General features: G+C 42.7%; 1 protein-coding gene across 3 annotated transcripts in view; it reads left to right on the forward strand.

Annotated features, from left to right (window-relative positions):
• SLC30A7 (solute carrier family 30 member 7) overlaps positions 1-18,237 on the forward strand; it is a 190,813-nt gene extending 172,576 nt beyond the window's left edge. For all 3 annotated transcript variants that reach the window (XM_060232276.1, XM_060232273.1, XM_060232275.1), the window contains 3 exons: positions 14,785-14,875; positions 16,683-16,832; positions 17,563-18,237. In XM_060232276.1, the coding sequence (XP_060088259.1) occupies positions 14,785-14,875; positions 16,683-16,832; positions 17,563-17,610 (289 nt within the window). In that variant the 3' untranslated portion in view covers positions 17,611-18,237. The remainder of the gene's footprint in view (positions 1-14,784; positions 14,876-16,682; positions 16,833-17,562) is intronic.
• Positions 18,238-19,645: the final 1,408 nt, after the last annotated feature.

The raw sequence follows: 19,645 nt of genomic DNA on the forward strand, positions 1-19,645 counted from the left end.
ACAAGAAATTGTAAAACAGGGCATGATTGATTTTTTTTGCTCTCTGCATGAGTTCAAGAGCTGCAAGTGGACAGCAGACTGGTATTGCATTTGACCTCTCTCTCCCCCACCCGTGTGTTGGATTTCATGCTTGATTAGGCCCAAATGCATAGATCTCAGTATGTATCACCCTGAACCATGCAGTCTAGAAGCTGAGTTTTGTGACATTACTTTGTTCCGGCTTATATGTGTGCTTTGTGACATCTAGTGGAGCTACTGGGTAGTGGAATACTTGCCTTAGCATGCTTTGTTTGAAATAAAAATCAGACATGGCTGGTCTGTCGGGAGGCCTTGAGCTGAGTAGTTTAGTTTGTCAGAATGTAATAGTGGAATATGTTTTCTGAAAATGGAAGAAATTAGAGCTGTTTGGGAAGTGGATGAAACTTGTAGATGCACTTTCTGGAGAGGAAAAGAAGCAAACTTGTGTGAAAGCCCCATGGACGGCTGCTTTTACCCCATGAAGTGAGTGCCATCGTGTAGGGTGGTACAGGCAGAGTAGGGAAATCACTTTGGTGTGTGATGAGTTGTGTAAAATGTATGTTCTTGGGAGTTAAGTCTAAATCACCTTGACACATGTGGCCTCCAGTGATTTATAGTGCTACTGAGTTCTTTGCACTTTGGAAGAAACTTAGGGCATGCAGCCAGTAGCAGCGGAGTGGAGCTGATGGCTTCACTACTCATGGATTGTTTTTTTGGGTCTCTTAAAAGAGAAATGTCAGCATAATTACACTTTCAAATCAAGCCCTTGTTTTCATAATGGGGTGCACAATCATTGCCTTGGCTTAATGCCAGGTTCAAGGAATATGTGCTCTGTCTGCTTGAACCGACTTATCTTTGCTATGCAACAGTCTGACTATGTATATACAGTAATTACATCCTATGATGCGAATTATTATGAAGAGGGTAAACATTTGTTTGAGGCTTTCCTTCCAGTTGTATAAATGACTTCTATGTCATGAAACATGAGAGAGGTTTCTAACCCCTTAAAGGCTTAACAGGCTTATTGTGACACAGGTTTTCAATGGACTAGAGTTAGTTTCATCAGATGCAAGAAGTGATATCCTCAACTGACACACAGGAAGAAAAATGGTAAACAGAGTAGACATTGAGTGAAATGCAAGGGATAGCAGTAGGCAATCTAATCTGGGATTTTAGAGGCAAACATAGTTTACAAATAGTCCTATGAATGGTGATGCTTTATACGTTTTTTTGCTAGTGGACGTGGCCTAAAAGAACTAGCTTTTATACAGCTTCCCTACTTGGTCATCCAGAAGCAATTCTCAATGACCCTAGGTCAGGGGTGGCCAACGGTAACTCTCCAGATGTTTTTTACCTACAACTCCCATTGGCCATGCTGGCTGGGGCTGTTGGGAGTTGTAGGCAAAAAACATCTGGAGAGCTACCGTTGGCCACCCTGTTTTAGGTGATTAGGGAACACCCTTTTGCCCAGGCAAGCATCTGCAAAAGAATGTGACGCCTAGAAGCTGCTAGTCTTTGCATATTTTGGTGTAACATATTTTGGTTTATCTGATTCACCAGAGTCCAGGGATGTGACATATATGTACAAGATGTTGCTTACAATACACAAATGAAATTTTGTAAGTAGTACAACTTTGCAGAAACTGAAGTAACATAGACATTTCTAGTGTGAGTAATCTAGCTTTTGTTTGATGCAAGCACAGCTAACTGAATTGGATAGCTTCAGGCTGGGGAAGAAATGTATTTCTTACTGATTGACTGTTTCTTCCAATGCTTATTATTAGAACTGTAATGTGTGTTTGCTTCTCATAGGATCATTTTGGGACAATAGACTATCTAGAGACGTGTCCAGTTCTGGCTGGGACTCCTCTGTTACCTTACTGTAGCATGCCACATTCCATTTTAAACATCTGAAGGAAAAATTACATACTGTAGATCAATTGAGCTTAACTATTTTATATTTCTCCTTCAAGGAGACTACTGCAATTGAGTTTGTCCAGATGCATGAAGTATAACAGAGAGAGAGAAAAAAAGTCAGCCTTTAGCATCTGACCAAGGGGCTCCTGTGTCTGGTTTGTGAGACTGGATGCCTCTTAGAGTAGGGCTATTGAATTAGTAGCATTGGACCCTTTTTAGCTTTATGGATTCAGGTGACGTGTGGCTCAGTTGTGTAGTCTGTCCATCTAATGGGGGAGAGTTTTGTGCAGTTTTCCACTGTATGTGCAATGTTGAGTGAGAACTGAAACCTGCACACACAATCTGGGGTGTGTGTGTGTATGAACTGACTTCAGCATGGCTGTGCTCCTGCTGTATATATTTTCTTAAAATTGATGAAAGACCTTGGTTCAAGCTGATCAGGTGAATGTTAGAGATGGTTCAAAAAGCAGAATCATATTGGTGTAGACATCCCATTGGGAAATTTAACTAGAAATATATGGTACTTGACATACTGCATTTTGTTGCATATCATAAGTGTTTGTGTATTGCAGATTTCAGATTTCAGATTAATACAGTTGAATGTAGCATACTGCACAGTTGAAAGTCTGTCCTCTTGAAGATATTTAAGAAGGAAAAAAAAATTGACTGTCTTAATGCAGATTCCTGATTTTTTTGTTCAGATGTTTTAAACATTAAATCAACTGCTGCTGTCTTTTGGCTGTTACCGCATGTAGAAACTACGTGAAAATATAGTTGCATTTAAGATAAAGGTATCTATAGAAGCACTCTTTTTAAAAAAGCTTATAGAACTCATTGCTGTTCAGTATCTCCTCTGACTTGGTGATATGAAATAGTGAACGTCTGTATCAGAAAATAGCTTTTAAATCTGCTACAAAACCCATAATGACTTACGCAAGCATGCATTTTCCTCAAGATAAAAACAGATATGCTTTCAAACCCCAGCCAGCAAATATGTGTGTTGGTTGTATCATAATACAGAGGATTCACTGTGTAGGGCAGAGTAACAGTTGCCAAGAGTACTCATGGAAACCACTCTCTAGGCCACAATGGTGATGGGGAAATAGCAAAGACTGAAACACAATGCTCAATCTGGAAGGGCATGTTGGCTGCATATTAAGTGGGTAACTCAGTAAGCATTTTACCAATGGCTTAATGGTGACATACACTACTAATCTACTAAGGTGGGATCTCTTTCCCATAGAGTGCGATTTTTATTTTAAATTGCTGTTTTATTTCCACTGCAGTGTGTTTCAGCTGTTGTGCTGAATCATAGCATGAACTGTTTAAATAGGCATTTAAATTATTATCCTTATGCCTTCACTCTGCTGTTGTATTTCCTTTAGTTTGAAGTGTTGGATGCCAGTAATAAATGCTTAGGATAATAGCCTCAAATTTAGATTGTCAGATATTACTAAATGTGAAGATGGAAGGCTGTTCTGTTGTGCCTTTGTTCTGTTCCTTTCTCTTCTCTATTTTTTCTGTTCCTTCCTCACTCTCCTCCATTATCCTGTAGCAGATTCCTTGTGTAATTGTGCTTTAGAGGGAACACCAATTCAGCTTTAGAGTAGAATAGTTGCTTTTCTTGGATATCCTTACTGTGTGTATAGAATACTAAGTTGCTATTGAGTTTTGCAATAAAAAAACTGGAGTTAGATGTGGAAATAATTCTCTTGCAAAACGCCTTATTCAGAATGAAGCTTTGGAAACCACAGGACTATTTAGATGTTACAGCAGAGGTTACTGAACATACACAGAGGGGAGAGTAGCATTTGCCCCCCCCCCCTTTCTGAATAGCGACCAGCATGATCAGGAGCCCTGTTTTTCCACTGAGTTCAGTTGTTGTGGAGAGAGCCTGCCCATGTACAGTTTGCATACATGTAGGCTCTTTCAGAGCTGTGTATACATTTATCTTCTTACGAGGAGAGGGCAGGACCAGGGATTATGGTCCCATTGACCTCTTTGGATATGTTTGTTTATTATAATTATTTGTACATGTTTTTTATCACAATAAGAACAACAAAAGCCTTTATTGGCATATATTAGCTTATAGATAGATAAACAGATAAAGAAATAACAAAAACAATAATATGCAGCTATACATTGGACAATCGATCCTTGATTACCAAATTCAAGAATAAAGCAACCTTCTCAGTTATTTCAGATGAGAAATCATTCAGAAGACAACAAACCTTTACAGCATCTGAGCAGCCTGTCATATTGGACAAAATTTTATCCAGAAACCTAAGGCGTATAATAGCATATAGGGGACAATAAAGAAGAACATGGGACAATGAGTCAACTTGTTTTAAATTACATATACAAAGTCTTAATCAGAGTGATTTTTTTTTTTATATCTACCATAGGTAACTGCTGATGGAATAGTATTGCATCTGATGTTTTTATCTTGTCCTTTGTCCAGGGAACTCAGGCTGGCTCATATCATTCTTCCCATCTCTGTTTTATCTTCACAACAGCCCTGTTAGGTGAGGCTGCAAGTGAGTGACTGGCCCAGAGACACCCAGAGAAACCTTCTTCTTTTCCAATTGTGCTGTCAAGAAAACATACAAGTATATATGTTAGTTAAAAAAAATGAAGGGGATATATGAGTTTTAGGAGCATCACCTTACTTTCAGGGTTATCTTGTGTGTAAATATGATAGATACCTTGCTACTGTAAGCTGAACTTATTTTTTTGTCAGACTCCTTTAAAACCAAATGATAGAAGAAATAATACAGTTGCCCAATTATGTGCTTATTTTAGGGGTGGAATGTATCTGCTGAAAGGAAATGATTTTGAAATTTAGCTGAGGCCTGCTGTAAGTATATAGTATAAGGCTGGATGAGTTCCATGTATTCAGAGCACATGCATTTTGTTTTAAAAAACCAGCTCACAACATTGTCAAGTAAATTGCTGACAGTCATGAATTTCCTGTTTGTGGTCTGGCTACAGTGGCTGGCTATGAAGATTTTGACCACAGTGTTCCACTTGCTCTATCAAAGGTTTTGTTTATAGTAGCAAAGTCGGGTTGTATGGGATTAGAATGGTGTAACTTTGGTTAGGATGGCAATGACAGCAGCACAAGCTCTGTGCCATGAAGTGTCATAAATTATGACATCCGTATTTATTGAACCGCCAGTTAGAACCTCTCGTTCTTTACTCTGGGGGAACTATCCATTGGCTTTCTTTGTTTTTTTTAATATGAGCATTTCCACCATATTCTTTAATCATAGGGATCTTCTCTCTTTAGTCATATTGGATGCTTCTTTTTCACCTGTATGGTAGAATATAGAAGTATCAACTGGCTAAAATGCCAGAATGTCTTCCCAAAGAGAAAGAGGCCTTTTGTAGTAATGGTGGTGGTGGAAAGTACCATAAAGTTACAGTTGACTTTTGGCAACCCCATAGGTTTTCAAGGAGAGAGATGAACAAAGGTGGTTTGCGATTGCCTGCCTCTTTGTAGCGACCCTTGATGTCGTTGGTAGAGTATCCCATCCAGTTATTAACCAGGGCCAACCCTGCATACTTTCTGACAAGAGCGGGCTAGCATAAGTCTTCCAGGTTAAGGCCAATGGTAGTGGCACCCAAGCTTAATGTCCAAGAGTTGCATTGTGTTTGCCTATGGCAATGTATATCTTCACACCACAGCCAATGTTTGGTCTCATCTTCTTGCTGCCTTTCTCTAGATTCATTTGCCTGTCAAGTTTACTTCTGCTTTTGTATCTGTAGCCTTTCATGGCAGGACTGCTGCAACATGCAGTCCTTATGACGTTTCCCTGAGTAGCTGCTTGGACTGTTTACTTCAGTCAGGAGAGGAGCTAATAATAGTAAAGAGAAGTCTGGAGGCACGAGCTACCTCACAAGACACAGTGGTGCAGTTTTCTTGCACTCCCATGACTAATCAAAAAGCCATGAAAAAATCCTAGTAGTTTAACCAAATACCTGGCCTGATCTCATCTCTGAGTCTGGTGGGACAGCCCTTACAATAATGCTGCTAAGGTGTGTGCGTGTGGGGGAAATTGTCAGTATGTTAATTGAATATCATATTCCAGGTAGTGCTCTAAAAGAGGTAACTCTTGAAAGTGTATGTTCTCCTTCAGTGGGGGGAAGTCATCCAGAAGTGATTAGGTCACGCCTCTGCTTACTTGATAGGGCCATGCAAATTTCTTTTGTTACGTGTGGCTCCTATCGGAGAGACCCGGCTGACCTCTCCAGTTCTGTATAGCCCTGTGCTCGATAGGTTGCTTGAGCTCCTGCTCCAAGCTTAAAAAGAAAGAAAGAAAGTGAGCGCGTGGTGCTGTTTACAGGCAGAGCCTTGGGAAGAGAATTTTGCAGCAAAAGCATGAGCGATCAGGGAATGCCGGCTGCAGAGACTGTTTCCATGCTGTCCAAGAAGACCGGCAGGAAGAGGTCCCCTCCCTTGTCCGAGGCTTCTGGCGGAGGAATGGAGGGGCCGGCATGGGAGTCAGAGGAAGTAACGGCGCCAGACCCATTAACCCCGAGGCTTCGGAGATGAAGGGGGGAGCATGTAAGACCGCAGCTAGCGATGGAAGAGCCATCAGAGAGGCTGAGAAGAAGCTCCTGACAAACAACAGCAGCGACGGCAGGGAGGTTGAGCGGTCTGATTCTGCAGGCTCCCGCTCCCCTCTGTGCCCGAAGAAAGTGACTAAGAAGTTGGTTGGCAGGAAGGAAGCAACTAGATGCCGTGGGAAGCAAAAAGGGCCGGCGAGCCCACATGGTGAGCCCGTTCCAGCCTCTGGGGGAGGGTCTAATGGAGGAGTGCCAGAACCGGCCCTGGGCCAGGCTTAGGTTCTTGGGCAGGTTCGGGGGTGCCTGGGAGTTGGGGGCAGGCTAGCCAACAGTCCCTAGGGCCTCCACAGCCACTTCAGCCCTTACAGCAGCAGGGGGCAACATGCTACAACATGGCGCCCAGCCCCTTCTTGCCCCCGCAGTTTCAGCCAGCCCCCCCCCTGGTTTTGGCCTATGATGGGGTCCCCTTGGCCCCTTCCATCCCCATGGGCACCCAGCTTTGGAATACAAGGGGGGTGATCAACACAGCAGAGGATCACCCTGCTTCAGTGCAGAAGGGAAGGTCAGCATCCAAGGGCCACAGGGGTCACAGAGACCATGCTTCCCCCAATTCCTCTTCAGGATCAAGGTCCCCCCCACCCCCCTCTAAGAGATCCAGAGGCCCTGCCAGACCTGCACAACTAGAAGCATCAGAGGCCTCAAGGGAGGAAGAGGCTGGGGCAGAGCAGCTTGCACATTTAAGTAGTAGCAATGATCACAATAGCTTGCAGCAGAGACTCCCCCCCCTCATCTGGATCAGACAGAGGAGATGCTGCATCCTTGATTATTTCTCTGGGAGAGGGAGAATCAGAGAGGGAGTATGGTGAATGGTCAGGGGAAGAATCTGAATCTCAGACCTCCTCATCTAGACTGTTTCAAATGGAACACTTCCAGCGATTGCTGAGTAAGGTGATTTCCACACTGAACTATCAGATGCAGGAAACAGAGAAGCCTATATCCTCAGTTTCAGCTCAACTGGACACAAGGGGCTTCAGGAAACCAGTCAAGGTACAGACCATTTCTCCCTTCCCAGACTTCTTCGATGATATCATGAAGGCAGAGTGGGCCATCCCTGGAGGCGGGAACTCTTTGTTATCAATGGCCAAGAAACTCTATATGTTACCAGCAGAGACAATGGAGGACCTAAAGGTTCCCCTGGTGGATGCAACAGTGGTAGCTCTACATTCTGGAGCTGTTCTACCAAAGGATGGGGAAAATGCTTTGAAGGATACTACAGACAGAAAGAATGAGACAGCTCTCAGAGAAGCTCATGAGGCAATGTCACTAGCCCTGCGTTCTGCAGCAGTACTCTCAAATTTCACTAGAGCCATTGTCATTTGGGCAGACAATCTTCTCCAGAACTCAGATGTCTCACCACTGGAGCTAAGGAGGGCCCTTTTAAAAATAAGGAGAGCAGCTGAGTTTGCTTTGGATGCATCGCAGGACAACGTTCAGTTCTGTGCCAGGGCACAGGCAGCAGGCATCATAATTTGTCGCAACATCTGGCTAAAACACTGGAAAGTGAACACTCTCCAAGAGCAATCTATCTACAGCAGGGGTGGCCAATGGTAGCTCTCCAGATGTTTTTTGCCTACAACTCCCATCAGCCCCAGCCAGCATGGCCAATGGCTGGGGCTGATGGGAGTTGTAGGCAAAAAAACATCTGGAGAGCTACCGTTGGCCACCCCTGATCTACAGAGAAGTTCTCAGGCAGACTGCTTTTTGGCGAATCAAACCTGGATAAGGTTCTGGTAGAGATAAAGGAAAAGAAAAAGGCCCTGCCTTCATCATCTTTCTGTAAGGACAAGGACTACAAAAGCCGGCCTGCACAATCCTTTCAGAGCTTTCGCTATTCAAGTCGAGGTCGAGATAGCAAAGACTACAGAGGCTTCAGACTGTTCAGGTACAGAGCCAGAAATAACTCAAGACAACCCGCATCCTTCAGGAATGATAAGGGTGCCGCAACCAAGAAGCAGACTGCATGACTATCAGATTGGAGGCCGGCTCCAGGCATTTGCAGAGGCTTGGAGCAACACCACCACAGACCAGTGGGTATTGGCCATCATTCATCAAGGCTACAAAATAGAGTTCAACGCTACCCCACCTTACAGCTTCACGCCCTCCCCAGCACCAAAATTAAAAGGCAGATGACTACTGCTACAACACGCCATCCAGCACCTATGGGACATAGGAGCAATAGAGGAAGTTCCAGAGAAACAACACTACAAAGGGGTCTACTCCATCCTATTTGTTGTTCCAAAGAAATCAGGGGATTGGAGAGTGGTGTTGAACCTAAGAGGCCTCAACAAGTGGGTGCAAAAGTGGAAGTTCAGAATGGAGTCCCTGTAACATATTCTACAAGTACTGCAACAAGGGGACTTCCTTACATCCATGGACCTCAAGGAGGCTTATCTACATATTCCCATACATCTGGAATCCATATGTTTCCTCCACTTTTATTTCCAAGGGCAGCATTTCCAATACAAAGCCTTGCCCTTTGGCCTTTATTCAGTGCCCAGGGTCTTCACCAAGGTAATGGTGGCATTGGTGGCGCGTCTTCGCCTGGAGGGCATTCATCCTTACCCGAATCTGGCTGATATTTTACTACGGGCAAGGGACCACACAACAACCATGCATCACACAGGGAGGACAGCTGACCTCCTGCGAATGCATGGGTTCCTCATCAACGAGGACAAGAGCAGCATGATACCGAGAGACCTAGTGCATCTCGGTGCCAGGGTGTGTGCATCCCAAGCCACTGTGTTTCTACCAGAGGACAAACAACAAAAGATCCACAACCTGGTGATGGGCATCAGATCTCAGAGGCAAGCCGACCTAATGCATCCGGCAGCAGTCCAGGGGCTGATAATCTCCTGCGTAGACATAGTACCATGGGCATGTTTTCATGCCGGAGCCTTATAGTGGATGCTTTTTCCCTACCAGAAGGACATTGCCAGACAGAGCCACAGATGGATTGTGGTGACAGACAACCTCAAGAGGGAGCTGAAATGGTGGACAATGTCAGTGAACCTGGGCAAAGGGACCAGCTTCCTCCAGCCACAACAGATGGTGGTCACAACAGATGCCAGCAAGCAAGGCTGAGGATCGCACTGCGGGCATCAGGTTGCACAAGGAAAATGGTCAGAGACAGAAACGAAGCACAGCATCAACTGGCTGGAGCTACGGGCAGTCAGACTGGCACTGGTAGCTTTCAGCCACTTGCTGAAGGACCACCATGTTCTTGTGCGCACCAACAACATGACAATGAAGGCTCAAATAAACCGGCAAGGGGGCACCAGATCAAGGTCCCTCCTTCAGGAAGCATGAGCTCTGCTTCTATGGGCAGAAGAGAATGTCACAAGCATAAGAGCGGAGCACCTCAAGGGCCAGGCTAACTGCCAGGTGGACTGGCTGAGCAGGGAGGACCTGGACCCGGGAGAGTGGGCCTTGAACAGAGAAGTCTTCACCCAGATAGTGAACAGATTCGGACTTCCTGTAATGGATCTTCTAGCAACCTCAAGAAACTGTCAAGTGGACCAATTCCTTTCCAGATTCAAAGAGCCAGCTGCAGAAGGGATGGATGCGCTGATGCACCTATGGCCCAAAGGACTCCTGTATGCCTTCCCACCGCCAGCCCTGCTAGGCCGGATTCTGAACAGTATCAGGGGGAGCAGGCAGAAGCACTGCTTGTGGCCTCCTACTGGCCAAGGAGACCATGGTTCTCCGACTTGGTACAGGTGGCGACCTCAGAACCATGGAGACTGCCACTCAGACTGGATTTATTACATCAAGGCACACCCTCCACCAGTCAGCTATTAGATTTAAATGCCAGTGGCTGGGGAGGAAAGAGAAGTTGGGATTCAGCAGTACCCAAAAGCTGGGGGCGGGGGTCAAATAAAATTGGAAAATTCTACTCAATAGTCAGAAAGTTTCCTGAATTTGCATTCAGTTTAGGAATACTGAATAAATACCAATAAGGCATTTATTTGGTTTCTTTTTTTTTTTTCAGCTCAAGTCAAATGCACATTCCTAATGAGGATGGAGGTGGCAAAAGGGTTGCAAAGGTTATTTGTTGGATTTGTATTCTGATTGGATGATCCATCATTTGCTGAAGATCAGTTACTTCAGGTTGGTTTTAGGGGAGGATTGGCATCTCCCTGTCCTCTCAGGCCTCTTGAAGGGGAAGGATGATCTTCTAGGAGACATTTTAGGTCTTCAGAAATACATTGGAGGGGGTTTAAGTGTGAACTGTTTGTAACAACCAGGCGCATTCTGATGATTTCTTTGCTGGACTTGTCTTTTAGAAGGTGACTCCTAAGTACCTGTCTAGGCCTATATTCTGTATGATCATCTCATCTAGATGAGTACTGCAATTTTAAGAATGCTTGCTATAGATCCTACAGATATTCATCCATGGCCAAAGGGATGGTGCAAATATAATTCCTGTTGGTTTGGTTGTAGACAATGGTTAGGTGGCACGATCACTCTAAAGATTTATTTTGAGCCAGATAAATCCTAGTGCTTGAAGCAACAGAATTGTTGGTTTGCTGTCCAAGCCCCTTCATCACGGAAATCCTGTGCCTACTGGCTTGGTAATATTGTCACTTTTACAGTTGCCACTGGCAAACCTCCTAATTGCTTTGCTTCCAAATGCTTGCTGCTTGATTTCTACTAAAATCCCAGGATCCTCGACTTCAACAATATGCAATGCTTGCTGTTCCAGACAATTGTGTTGTAAAAAAAGAAGGATGCTGTGATGCTGTGTACCTTTCTAGGCCTGGTCTGGGTAACCCGTTTCCACACTGTGTGTATAGCAATAATGATAATGGTCATACTTTCATATGAACTGAACACAAAGGTCATCTTCCAAAGCCCTGCTTCAGGTGCCCCTGTTTATGAGATTAGGTGGTTGGCAATAAGAGAAAATACGAGATAAGGCCTTTTTGGTCATGTTATCAAAACTATGGTACTCTCTCTGAGATATTCATACTTCCCTTTCTGTCAGTGACTTCTGCCTGCAGGTGAAGACTCAGAACAAGTGATTGGGTTTTCCCTCTGATGGGGTACAGTTACATCCTTTCTCTCAGACAGAAGCTGTTGAATGTAGACTTGACGCATTTGTTATCATCTGCAGCAGCAGCGTTCAGATGATGACATAGGGCAGTCTTTCTCACAGTTCACTGAAGAGCCTGTGGGCCTGGATTTCCACTTTTGCAGAACTGCCAAATTCCAAGTTATTACAGGCTGCCTCCTTACCTTGTGCTGCTGACTTCACTTGATGCCTTGTTCATACCTTAAAGTCAGTGTGACATAACCCCTTCCTCATCAGATGCCAGCATGCAACATATCCTTTCTCTCAGACAGAAGCTGTTTAATGTAGACTTGACACATTTGAGAGTAAAGCCTTTCTTCTGTGCTTGTGTGTACACTTTCTAGTAACAAATAGTCTTGGCCTTTTGGTGCAACTCTTCATAAAAGTCAAGTGTAACACACACACCCCGGGTTATTTTTATATACAGGTTTAAAAAGTTAAGATCTGGATTTTGGGCTGTTGATTTCAGACACCACAGTTTAACTTTAGTTAAGGAAAATGTGTTTAAACTCAGCTTGTTGCTGAGATTGCATATCTTACTTCTTCCCCTTCATATCCCAAGAATCTTGGTAAGAGATGATGAACTGGAGTAGAAATGCAATGGAGAGGGAGAGAGAGAGATGAAACATACGGCAACAGATAATATTAGTCATATAGGCCACAGTCCCATTCCTTTTACTAAGTGTCTTCCTGAATTATTCTGTTATAATGCAGCTCTATTTTCTTTTCTAAAAAATGCCCTCCAGAGCAGTTCTGTTTTACATAGCTTGTGGAAAGCCAAAAGTGGGTGAGTCTTCCTGACCTCCACAGGCAGGCTGTTTCGTTGGGGGTGGGGGGGGGGGCTACTACAGAGAATGCATGTGTACAAGCAGCAGCTGCTCTTGCTCATTTGCAAGGTGACACCTGTAGAAGGATTTCGTATGTGATACTTAGTACCTTGAATTGATGAACCCTGTAAGTAATGGGCAGCCAATGGAGTGGCTTCAGAACTTGTGTAATATTTATTGTATTTATATTATTTATAGTCTTCCTTTCTCTGAGGGACTCAATGCATATTACACATAGTGAGTCAGTACAGTTAACAAAATGGGGCATTCTGTAGCCAAAGCTGATTTTAGAAGTCTGGAATCACCAGAAAGAACTGAAAGATAGTGTAAGTATTCACACAGCACATTAAGTGGTACAGAAGTTACATAAATAAACTATACACAGCAGGATAGACCACAGTCCCTAATCATTTGCGCAAGCAAGTTTGTAAAACTATTTGGACAGTGCAACTCTTTTACCTGCATGGAAAAGCCCTCTTAAATAGTTTTCAGAAAGCCAGAGGAGTGGATGCTTTCCTGACCCTTTCCACAAGGCGGGAGCCACAACAGAGAAACTACATGTATGGGAAGTTGCTGATTTCTGCCCATTTGCAGGTTGGCACTGCAGAAGCCACTGCTGACTTGAATAAAGTTGTGGCAGAGCATAGGGAGGGAGGCAGTCCTGCAAGTAAGAGGGGCCAAGGCCATGAAAGGCATTGTATGTGATAGCCAATACTTTAAACAGAGCCTGGAAACAGATGGGCAGCCATTGGAGCATCTGCAGAAGGGGAGTGTCAGACATTGTAACTCACATATAGCTAGATCATGAGTAGATGTATTTCCTTGTCCTAACCAACGCCATTTTGTATGCTATTACTAACCCTGGGAATAAAGATTTGCACTTCAAACAGAAGGGGACAGTTGCTAACCGCAAGGAGCGGAATTTTTCGCTTGGCGCTAACAAATGCCTGGAGCCTTTGAAGCTGGTATGCTCCAAGGTAACCAGCGGGGTTCCTCCTTGGGAAAGAGATAAGGGAGTATGGAAACAGACAACTGTCTCTCAGAGTGTGAGAATGGTTTTATTGTTTTGCTTTCATGTACTCTACAAAACGCCCGGCAAAGCCTTGGAATGTATCAAACTCAATCTGCTTCTATCCCAGACCACTAGTTCTCAATAAATGAATTAATTTTTGAAACAAAATGATTCGTTTTCATTTGAAGTTCCAAAGTCTGACAGGGAGTAATATGCAGTTAATAGTTATTCTGGACCAGGTGGAGTTTCCAAGCTGATTTTGAGAGGAGACCCTTTTTGCAGCTGCATTAACTTGCTTCTCCAGCAATAAAGCTGGATCCAGTATGACTCCAAGGGTTGTAATTGAGTCAGCAAGGATCAGTTGAACTCCATCAAAAGTGAGAAGAACAGTAGTGTCCTTCCAGATCTTCTCCTTCCCAACCAGCATTACCTCTGTCTTTTCAGGGTTTAGTTTCAAATTGTCACTTTTTAGCCAGCTAACCACTGTGACCAAACCTCTACCACATCACCAGGAGATTTGGATAAGAATATATACAGCTGAATATTATCAGCATATCGATGACGAGTAAACCCAAAGCTGTGAATGATTCGTGCTAAGGGTTTTCCAAAAACCACATTTGAAGTGTAAAAGGTTCATCTAGAATGGCTTGTCCTATATAGAGTGCCGTCTACTTGCATCACCTTTGGGAAGGTTTATGTTACATTGCAAGACCAAAGTCTTTGGGGAGCATTGTATTCCATTTAATTATCCAATTGCTCAACCTCAGCAGCGGCTTCTTAATTCACAACATCACATTGCAGCTAGAATGCTGCAAGTTTTGATAACTGGAGTGATTAATCAACTAATTGTAGATTAAAATGTCCTGTAGATTAAATTCCGTCGATGAAAATGAGTCCCGTGGGCTCCAGATTGCTTATGGCAATTTTATCAAATGGTTTATGGTCTCTGAAGGGCTCACACTTATGTACTTAGCACAGATGGCTTCAGGAGATACAGCAGAGCAAGTAAAGTGATTGTTACCTTCCTTATCACTGACATTTGTTCAACTATACTGATCTAGAAGAATTGTCATTAATTAATGGACTTTTTGTAACATGCTGGGGTTTTTTTTTTAAATCCCCTCCATTATATTATTTTAAATCTTTTCCTGTGGTATTATCTTCACCTCCCCTCATATACTTGAAAAGACATGTTTATCTTTTCATCTGTTCTTAAGAGAAAGGAGGAGGCTTAATTCTCACATGCTGAACAAATACTAGTTTATCCATTATGTTTAACATAAGATGTATCCTTTTAAAATTCCTTCCAGTGTTGTCCCTCTTCTAAGAGAATCCATTGGAATTTTGATGCAGCGAACACCTCCTTCCTTGGAAAGCGCTCTGCCTCAGTGCTATCAAAGGGTAAGTTGTAACATTTCTGGCTACTTCTGCTTGGAATATACACCTAGCTAACATAGCAATGCTATTTGGGTCCCTTAATTTGTCCTCCAAGAAATCTGTATAGATTTCCTTAACAAATGATTGAAACTATTTCTTATCATGTACCTTTTTATCTTGGACAACCCATAGGTTTAGTAACTCCTTACAGTTCTCTAAAATGCCTCTTTAGAAACTTTCTGATTTATAGCCTTAAATATTCTGCTTCCTTCTGCACACCAAAGGAAGGGTAGTCTACAGAAATCACACATTCTCGGTTGTTGAGCTTGTACATATTAAGGTCAAGAGCGTTAGATCTTTTCTCTTTTTGTATTGGTTATAATAGTTCTGATAAAATTGCCACTGAGGCAAATGGGCAAGATCAGCAGCTGCTTGTACACATTGTATTCAGTGATCTGCTCACATAAAGATTTCTTATCATCCCCTTGCTTTAGCTAACCTTTCCAGATCCTGGAAAGTTGTTTCCTGGCATCATAGTACCCATGTGAAATGGTTGCCACATGGGCTGGTGGACTGCAGTGAGAGAATGGCTAGTCCTTTGTTATTAGCCGAGTTTTGCTGATGGAAGAGGCAGGAGGGGTGATTTTCCTCCCACCCCTTTCAGCCTCCTCATTGTAGTCCTGCAGCCCACATGGGTATCACGATGCCAGGGAACAACTTTCTCAGGGTTGGAAGGAACTAATCTTCCCCTAGTGGATCATTAGACCTGTAGTACTGCAAACATACATGAAGGGCAGTATCAATGAAGTGCTACAAATTAAATGCCCAGTTTTAGGAGAGAATGGTGCTTTTCTAGAGGACTTGGAATTGTTTACTAGCTGTAGTCTTGGTGCTAGAATAACTCATTTAAGCACTTTTAAAATAACACACTAAAGGTCTTTTTGTTGTTGAATATGGAGTAGTCGAGCCTTGGGTTTAGCAAAAGACATATATGTATGTAGTAAATTTGTGTGATGCTTTCCATACTACTATGTGAAAATAATAAGAGAAGTTGGTGGAAGTCCTGAACAGTTGCCTGGAAAAGGTAGTGGGATGGTTGAAGACAAGTAAATTAAAGCTTGTCCAGGCAAGACTGATGGGGAGCTGGCTTGTCCTTGAGGTGGTTGTACTCCCCCAAAGGAGCAGGTTCATGGCCACAATGTGCAATCTTATTGCATCTATATTGGATTAGGCTGTTTGTGGGGCTGCCTTTGAAAACTGTCCAGCTGGTCCAAGATGTGCAGCCAGGGCATGTGTCAGGGACAGGAGATGGGGACAGGATGGGGGGATGCTGTCAGCCTTGTTCTAAATGGTTTGGGCCGGGAAACTTGAAGGACCACCTCCATCTGTATGGGCTAGCTCACCAGTTAAGATTCTCCTTACAAGGCTTGCTGTACAAGAGAGGCAAATGGTGACCAGAGATGGGGCTCTTCAGTGGTGGCATCTCTTGAGGCTCACCTCCCTCATACTATACTGTTTTGGGGTGCCAGGCCAAAGAATTTCTTTTAACTCAGGCTTTCAATTAAGTGGTTTGATCTTTTAAAACTGTTTTTGCAGTTTGCTTGTATTCTGAGAACTGTGTTATGATAAACATTTTAAACTGTTGTGTGTTATGCTGTTTTTGGGCTCTGGTTGGGTTTTTAATAGCTTCTTGATTTTTTAAAATTTTAATGCTATTTTTATGATTTTATTTTTGTCCCCTTGGGCAAGTTTTCTGGATAGGGGTCATAGAAGAATTTTCTAAATAAATACATTACTTTAAAAAACCTAAATGCCACTTCTTGTGTTTCAGGTTCAGCAGTTGCAAGGAGTTTATAATCTACATGAGCCTCATTTTTGGACCCTTTGTACTGATGTTTACATAGGGACTTTGAAACTGTTTGTTGCTCCAGATGCTGATGCAAAGTGGATTCTAAGCCAGACTCACAACATTTTTACTCAGGTATCACAAAACTATATAAATGGGGCAATGTCTCTAACTAGAAATTTCTGTGTGTGGGGTGGGGGGAGGAGATTAAGAAACTGATAAGATGAATTTTCTCCTGAAGTTTCCAAAAGCCTGAGTGGGGTTTATAAATTTAATTCTAGCTGCTGAGGTTGTCTTCAGAATTTTTATGTGTGTGGGGAGCACACCTTATCTGAAGCGTTTAAGCAAGGAAAATATCCTCACTTTTTATTGTGCTGAAAGTAACTAAGAGGGAGATGTGTTGTAAAGCCTAGTATTAAATTCTTGCAAATCACTTAATATTGTGGCCCAGTTTCTGTGAGAGATGGGGATATTGTCTGCTGGGCAGGTGGAGGAGGACTAGAGCCAAAGAGACTAAAGGAGAGGTGCATGGCTTTAGTAAGGGATTAGAGGGGTTGGGGAACTGAGGGAAAGAAGAAGCTGTTGAGGGAGGCCCTTCAGAGTTTATCATAGTTTAAATTGTTCACAGGTTCTGGTCTCAGAGGTTTGTCCTGCTGTGGTCTTGCTCCCTGGGCCTCAGACCAGGAAAAGAGGGGGCTTGTTGACATAGACCCCCCCGCTTCCAAACGTCAGTTGGAGCAGGTGGCCTGATGGAATCTCCAGCTGTTTCCTTGCCCATTTTAAAGCAAGCATGGCAAGCAGAATTGCAGAACAAATTTGTATTTGTAGAACTATTCTAATGTGGCTCATTCTTCTGTATTTGCAGGCTGGAGTAAGACAACTTTATGTACAGATTGAATTTGCCACTATGTAGCACATATCTTACTGTTCCCTTTGGACCAAAGCTTTCTAGTACTGTAATGGTTTAAGACTTTGTACTTTCATTGGAACACAGAGGCTCCTTCTCGACATTTCTCCAAACCCGAAGAGAGACTGCCAACTTTTGGCTACATAAAGACGAAAGGAAAAAAGGAAAGGGTACAGGCCTGGATCTTCATGAGCCCTAAACCTTTGTGAATTATTTGCTGAATTCCAACAGCAAACTTAATAATGTGGTATTGTAATCATTGCTTATGTTTTTTCCAAAGCTGCTAAAGCTGTTGCTCAGTCCCACAAAGCCAGTGTTGTTATGAGAAGGGGGCTGAAAGGAAAGTTTATTTTGCTCATATGTCATAGTGGTTGACATTCTACAACCTGACTGTATGTTAAGACTGTTTGTACTTTTGCAAACTTAATGAACCAAACCATATTGGGTTTTAGTGCCTTTCTATTAAAATATCTGCCAGCACAGATATGGGACGTTGGGGGGAAATTTGTATTGATTTTTATGGCTACTACTTGTACCAATAGAATTCTTGCTTGTGATTGGTGTGATTTATGTGTAATTGCATAACAATAGCTATTTGATTCCCTTCTCACTGTTGCATTTTAAATTTCCATGAAGGTGACTCTTCAGTTTTACAATACGAACGTGAAATGATTTCAAGAGGTTTGTTTACAAAGTGCTTGACTACCAAGAAGTACGACAAGACTGATAGTGCCTCGGCTCTCTAGCAGTAATGCAAAATTACTGTGCTTGGTCATTAGGGTAGAGGAAAACTTGTAAGAAAGTGATGCCACTACTTGGTCCTTTCAGTTTTTCTTCTTTCATATGCAAGCTTCTTAACTTGTGCATAAGCCATGCTGTAAAGATTATTAGTTGATATGCTATTTTTTAAAAGAGGCACTTGAAAAGGATGCTTTGTATGTATCACCTCTTCCTGGCTTTGCTGGCTGAGGAGGGGGTGCTATGTCTGGCTGAATTACTTGGAGAATGACGGTTTTATAGATAGGTTTTATATATACGAATTTTGGCTTCCAGTTCCATGCTTGCACCTAGTATTAGCAAGCATCAGTCCTCAAGAGCCTATAAATATTTAGCCAGAAAATTTGCCCAAGAAATTCCACCAGCGCCTATCTGTAGCAGCACCCATAGCTATGTGTGGATTATCATGGAACATAATTGGTTTTGCTGAATCATAGCCTGTATATTTTGAAGGTTGATAGTACATTTGAGTTTAAAATCAGCCACCGTTTTTTCAGCAAAGCCCTATAGCACTTAACACCAGGCGAGTCTTTTAGTAAATTGTTCTATGGTTCAACCAACACCTCAAAGCTGCCATCTTTCATGCTTTGTCTTAATTTGAGGTTTCTTTTAAACTTTACAGGAGCTCTATAATAGATATTTTTCCATGGGTATATGTTTAAAGGCCCAGTGGGGTTGGTCACGTGAGTCATGACGCTGGAATCTATGCTGTTTTGCTAGTATAACATTTAGAGGGCACAAGGATCCCATGAATGGTTTTCTTTGTGTCTTAATGTTGAAGCTGATGTGGGGAACTGGAGTGTGTGCTAGGAAGCACTTTTTAATATTCAGAACAGCTGAGAAGTATTCCTTCAATGGAAACCACTCCCTTGATTTTCCAAAGGCTATTTGCCCAGTTACATGGAGTAATCAAGACAAGGTTGATTTAAGAAATTGTTTCTCCAAAATATGTATACTGCAATTGTGCTAGTTAATTGCATCTTAGGTATTTCTGATGCCTATATTAGTTTGCTGGAATAGTGTCTAGTGTGGCCATTGTTTTATGAGGATAAAGCACCCTGGTAAACTCACTTCAACCCATTTTGATCTTAGGTAATCTCTTATGAGCTACTTAAGTGTTAGTTGTGCTTTGCTTGTTGCTAATTTAGTGAGACCCAAGCTGTAATTCAAGATGTGAAGATGAATCTTGGCCCATTATTTTTCTATAGCAGTGTGTCTGGATTGCATTCCTTTCCACAGAACACACTCTTCATAAATTATTATT

Source organism: Heteronotia binoei, chromosome 2 (assembly GCF_032191835.1).
Source record: "Heteronotia binoei isolate CCM8104 ecotype False Entrance Well chromosome 2, APGP_CSIRO_Hbin_v1, whole genome shotgun sequence".
NCBI classification, from domain to species: domain Eukaryota; kingdom Metazoa; phylum Chordata; class Lepidosauria; order Squamata; family Gekkonidae; genus Heteronotia; species Heteronotia binoei.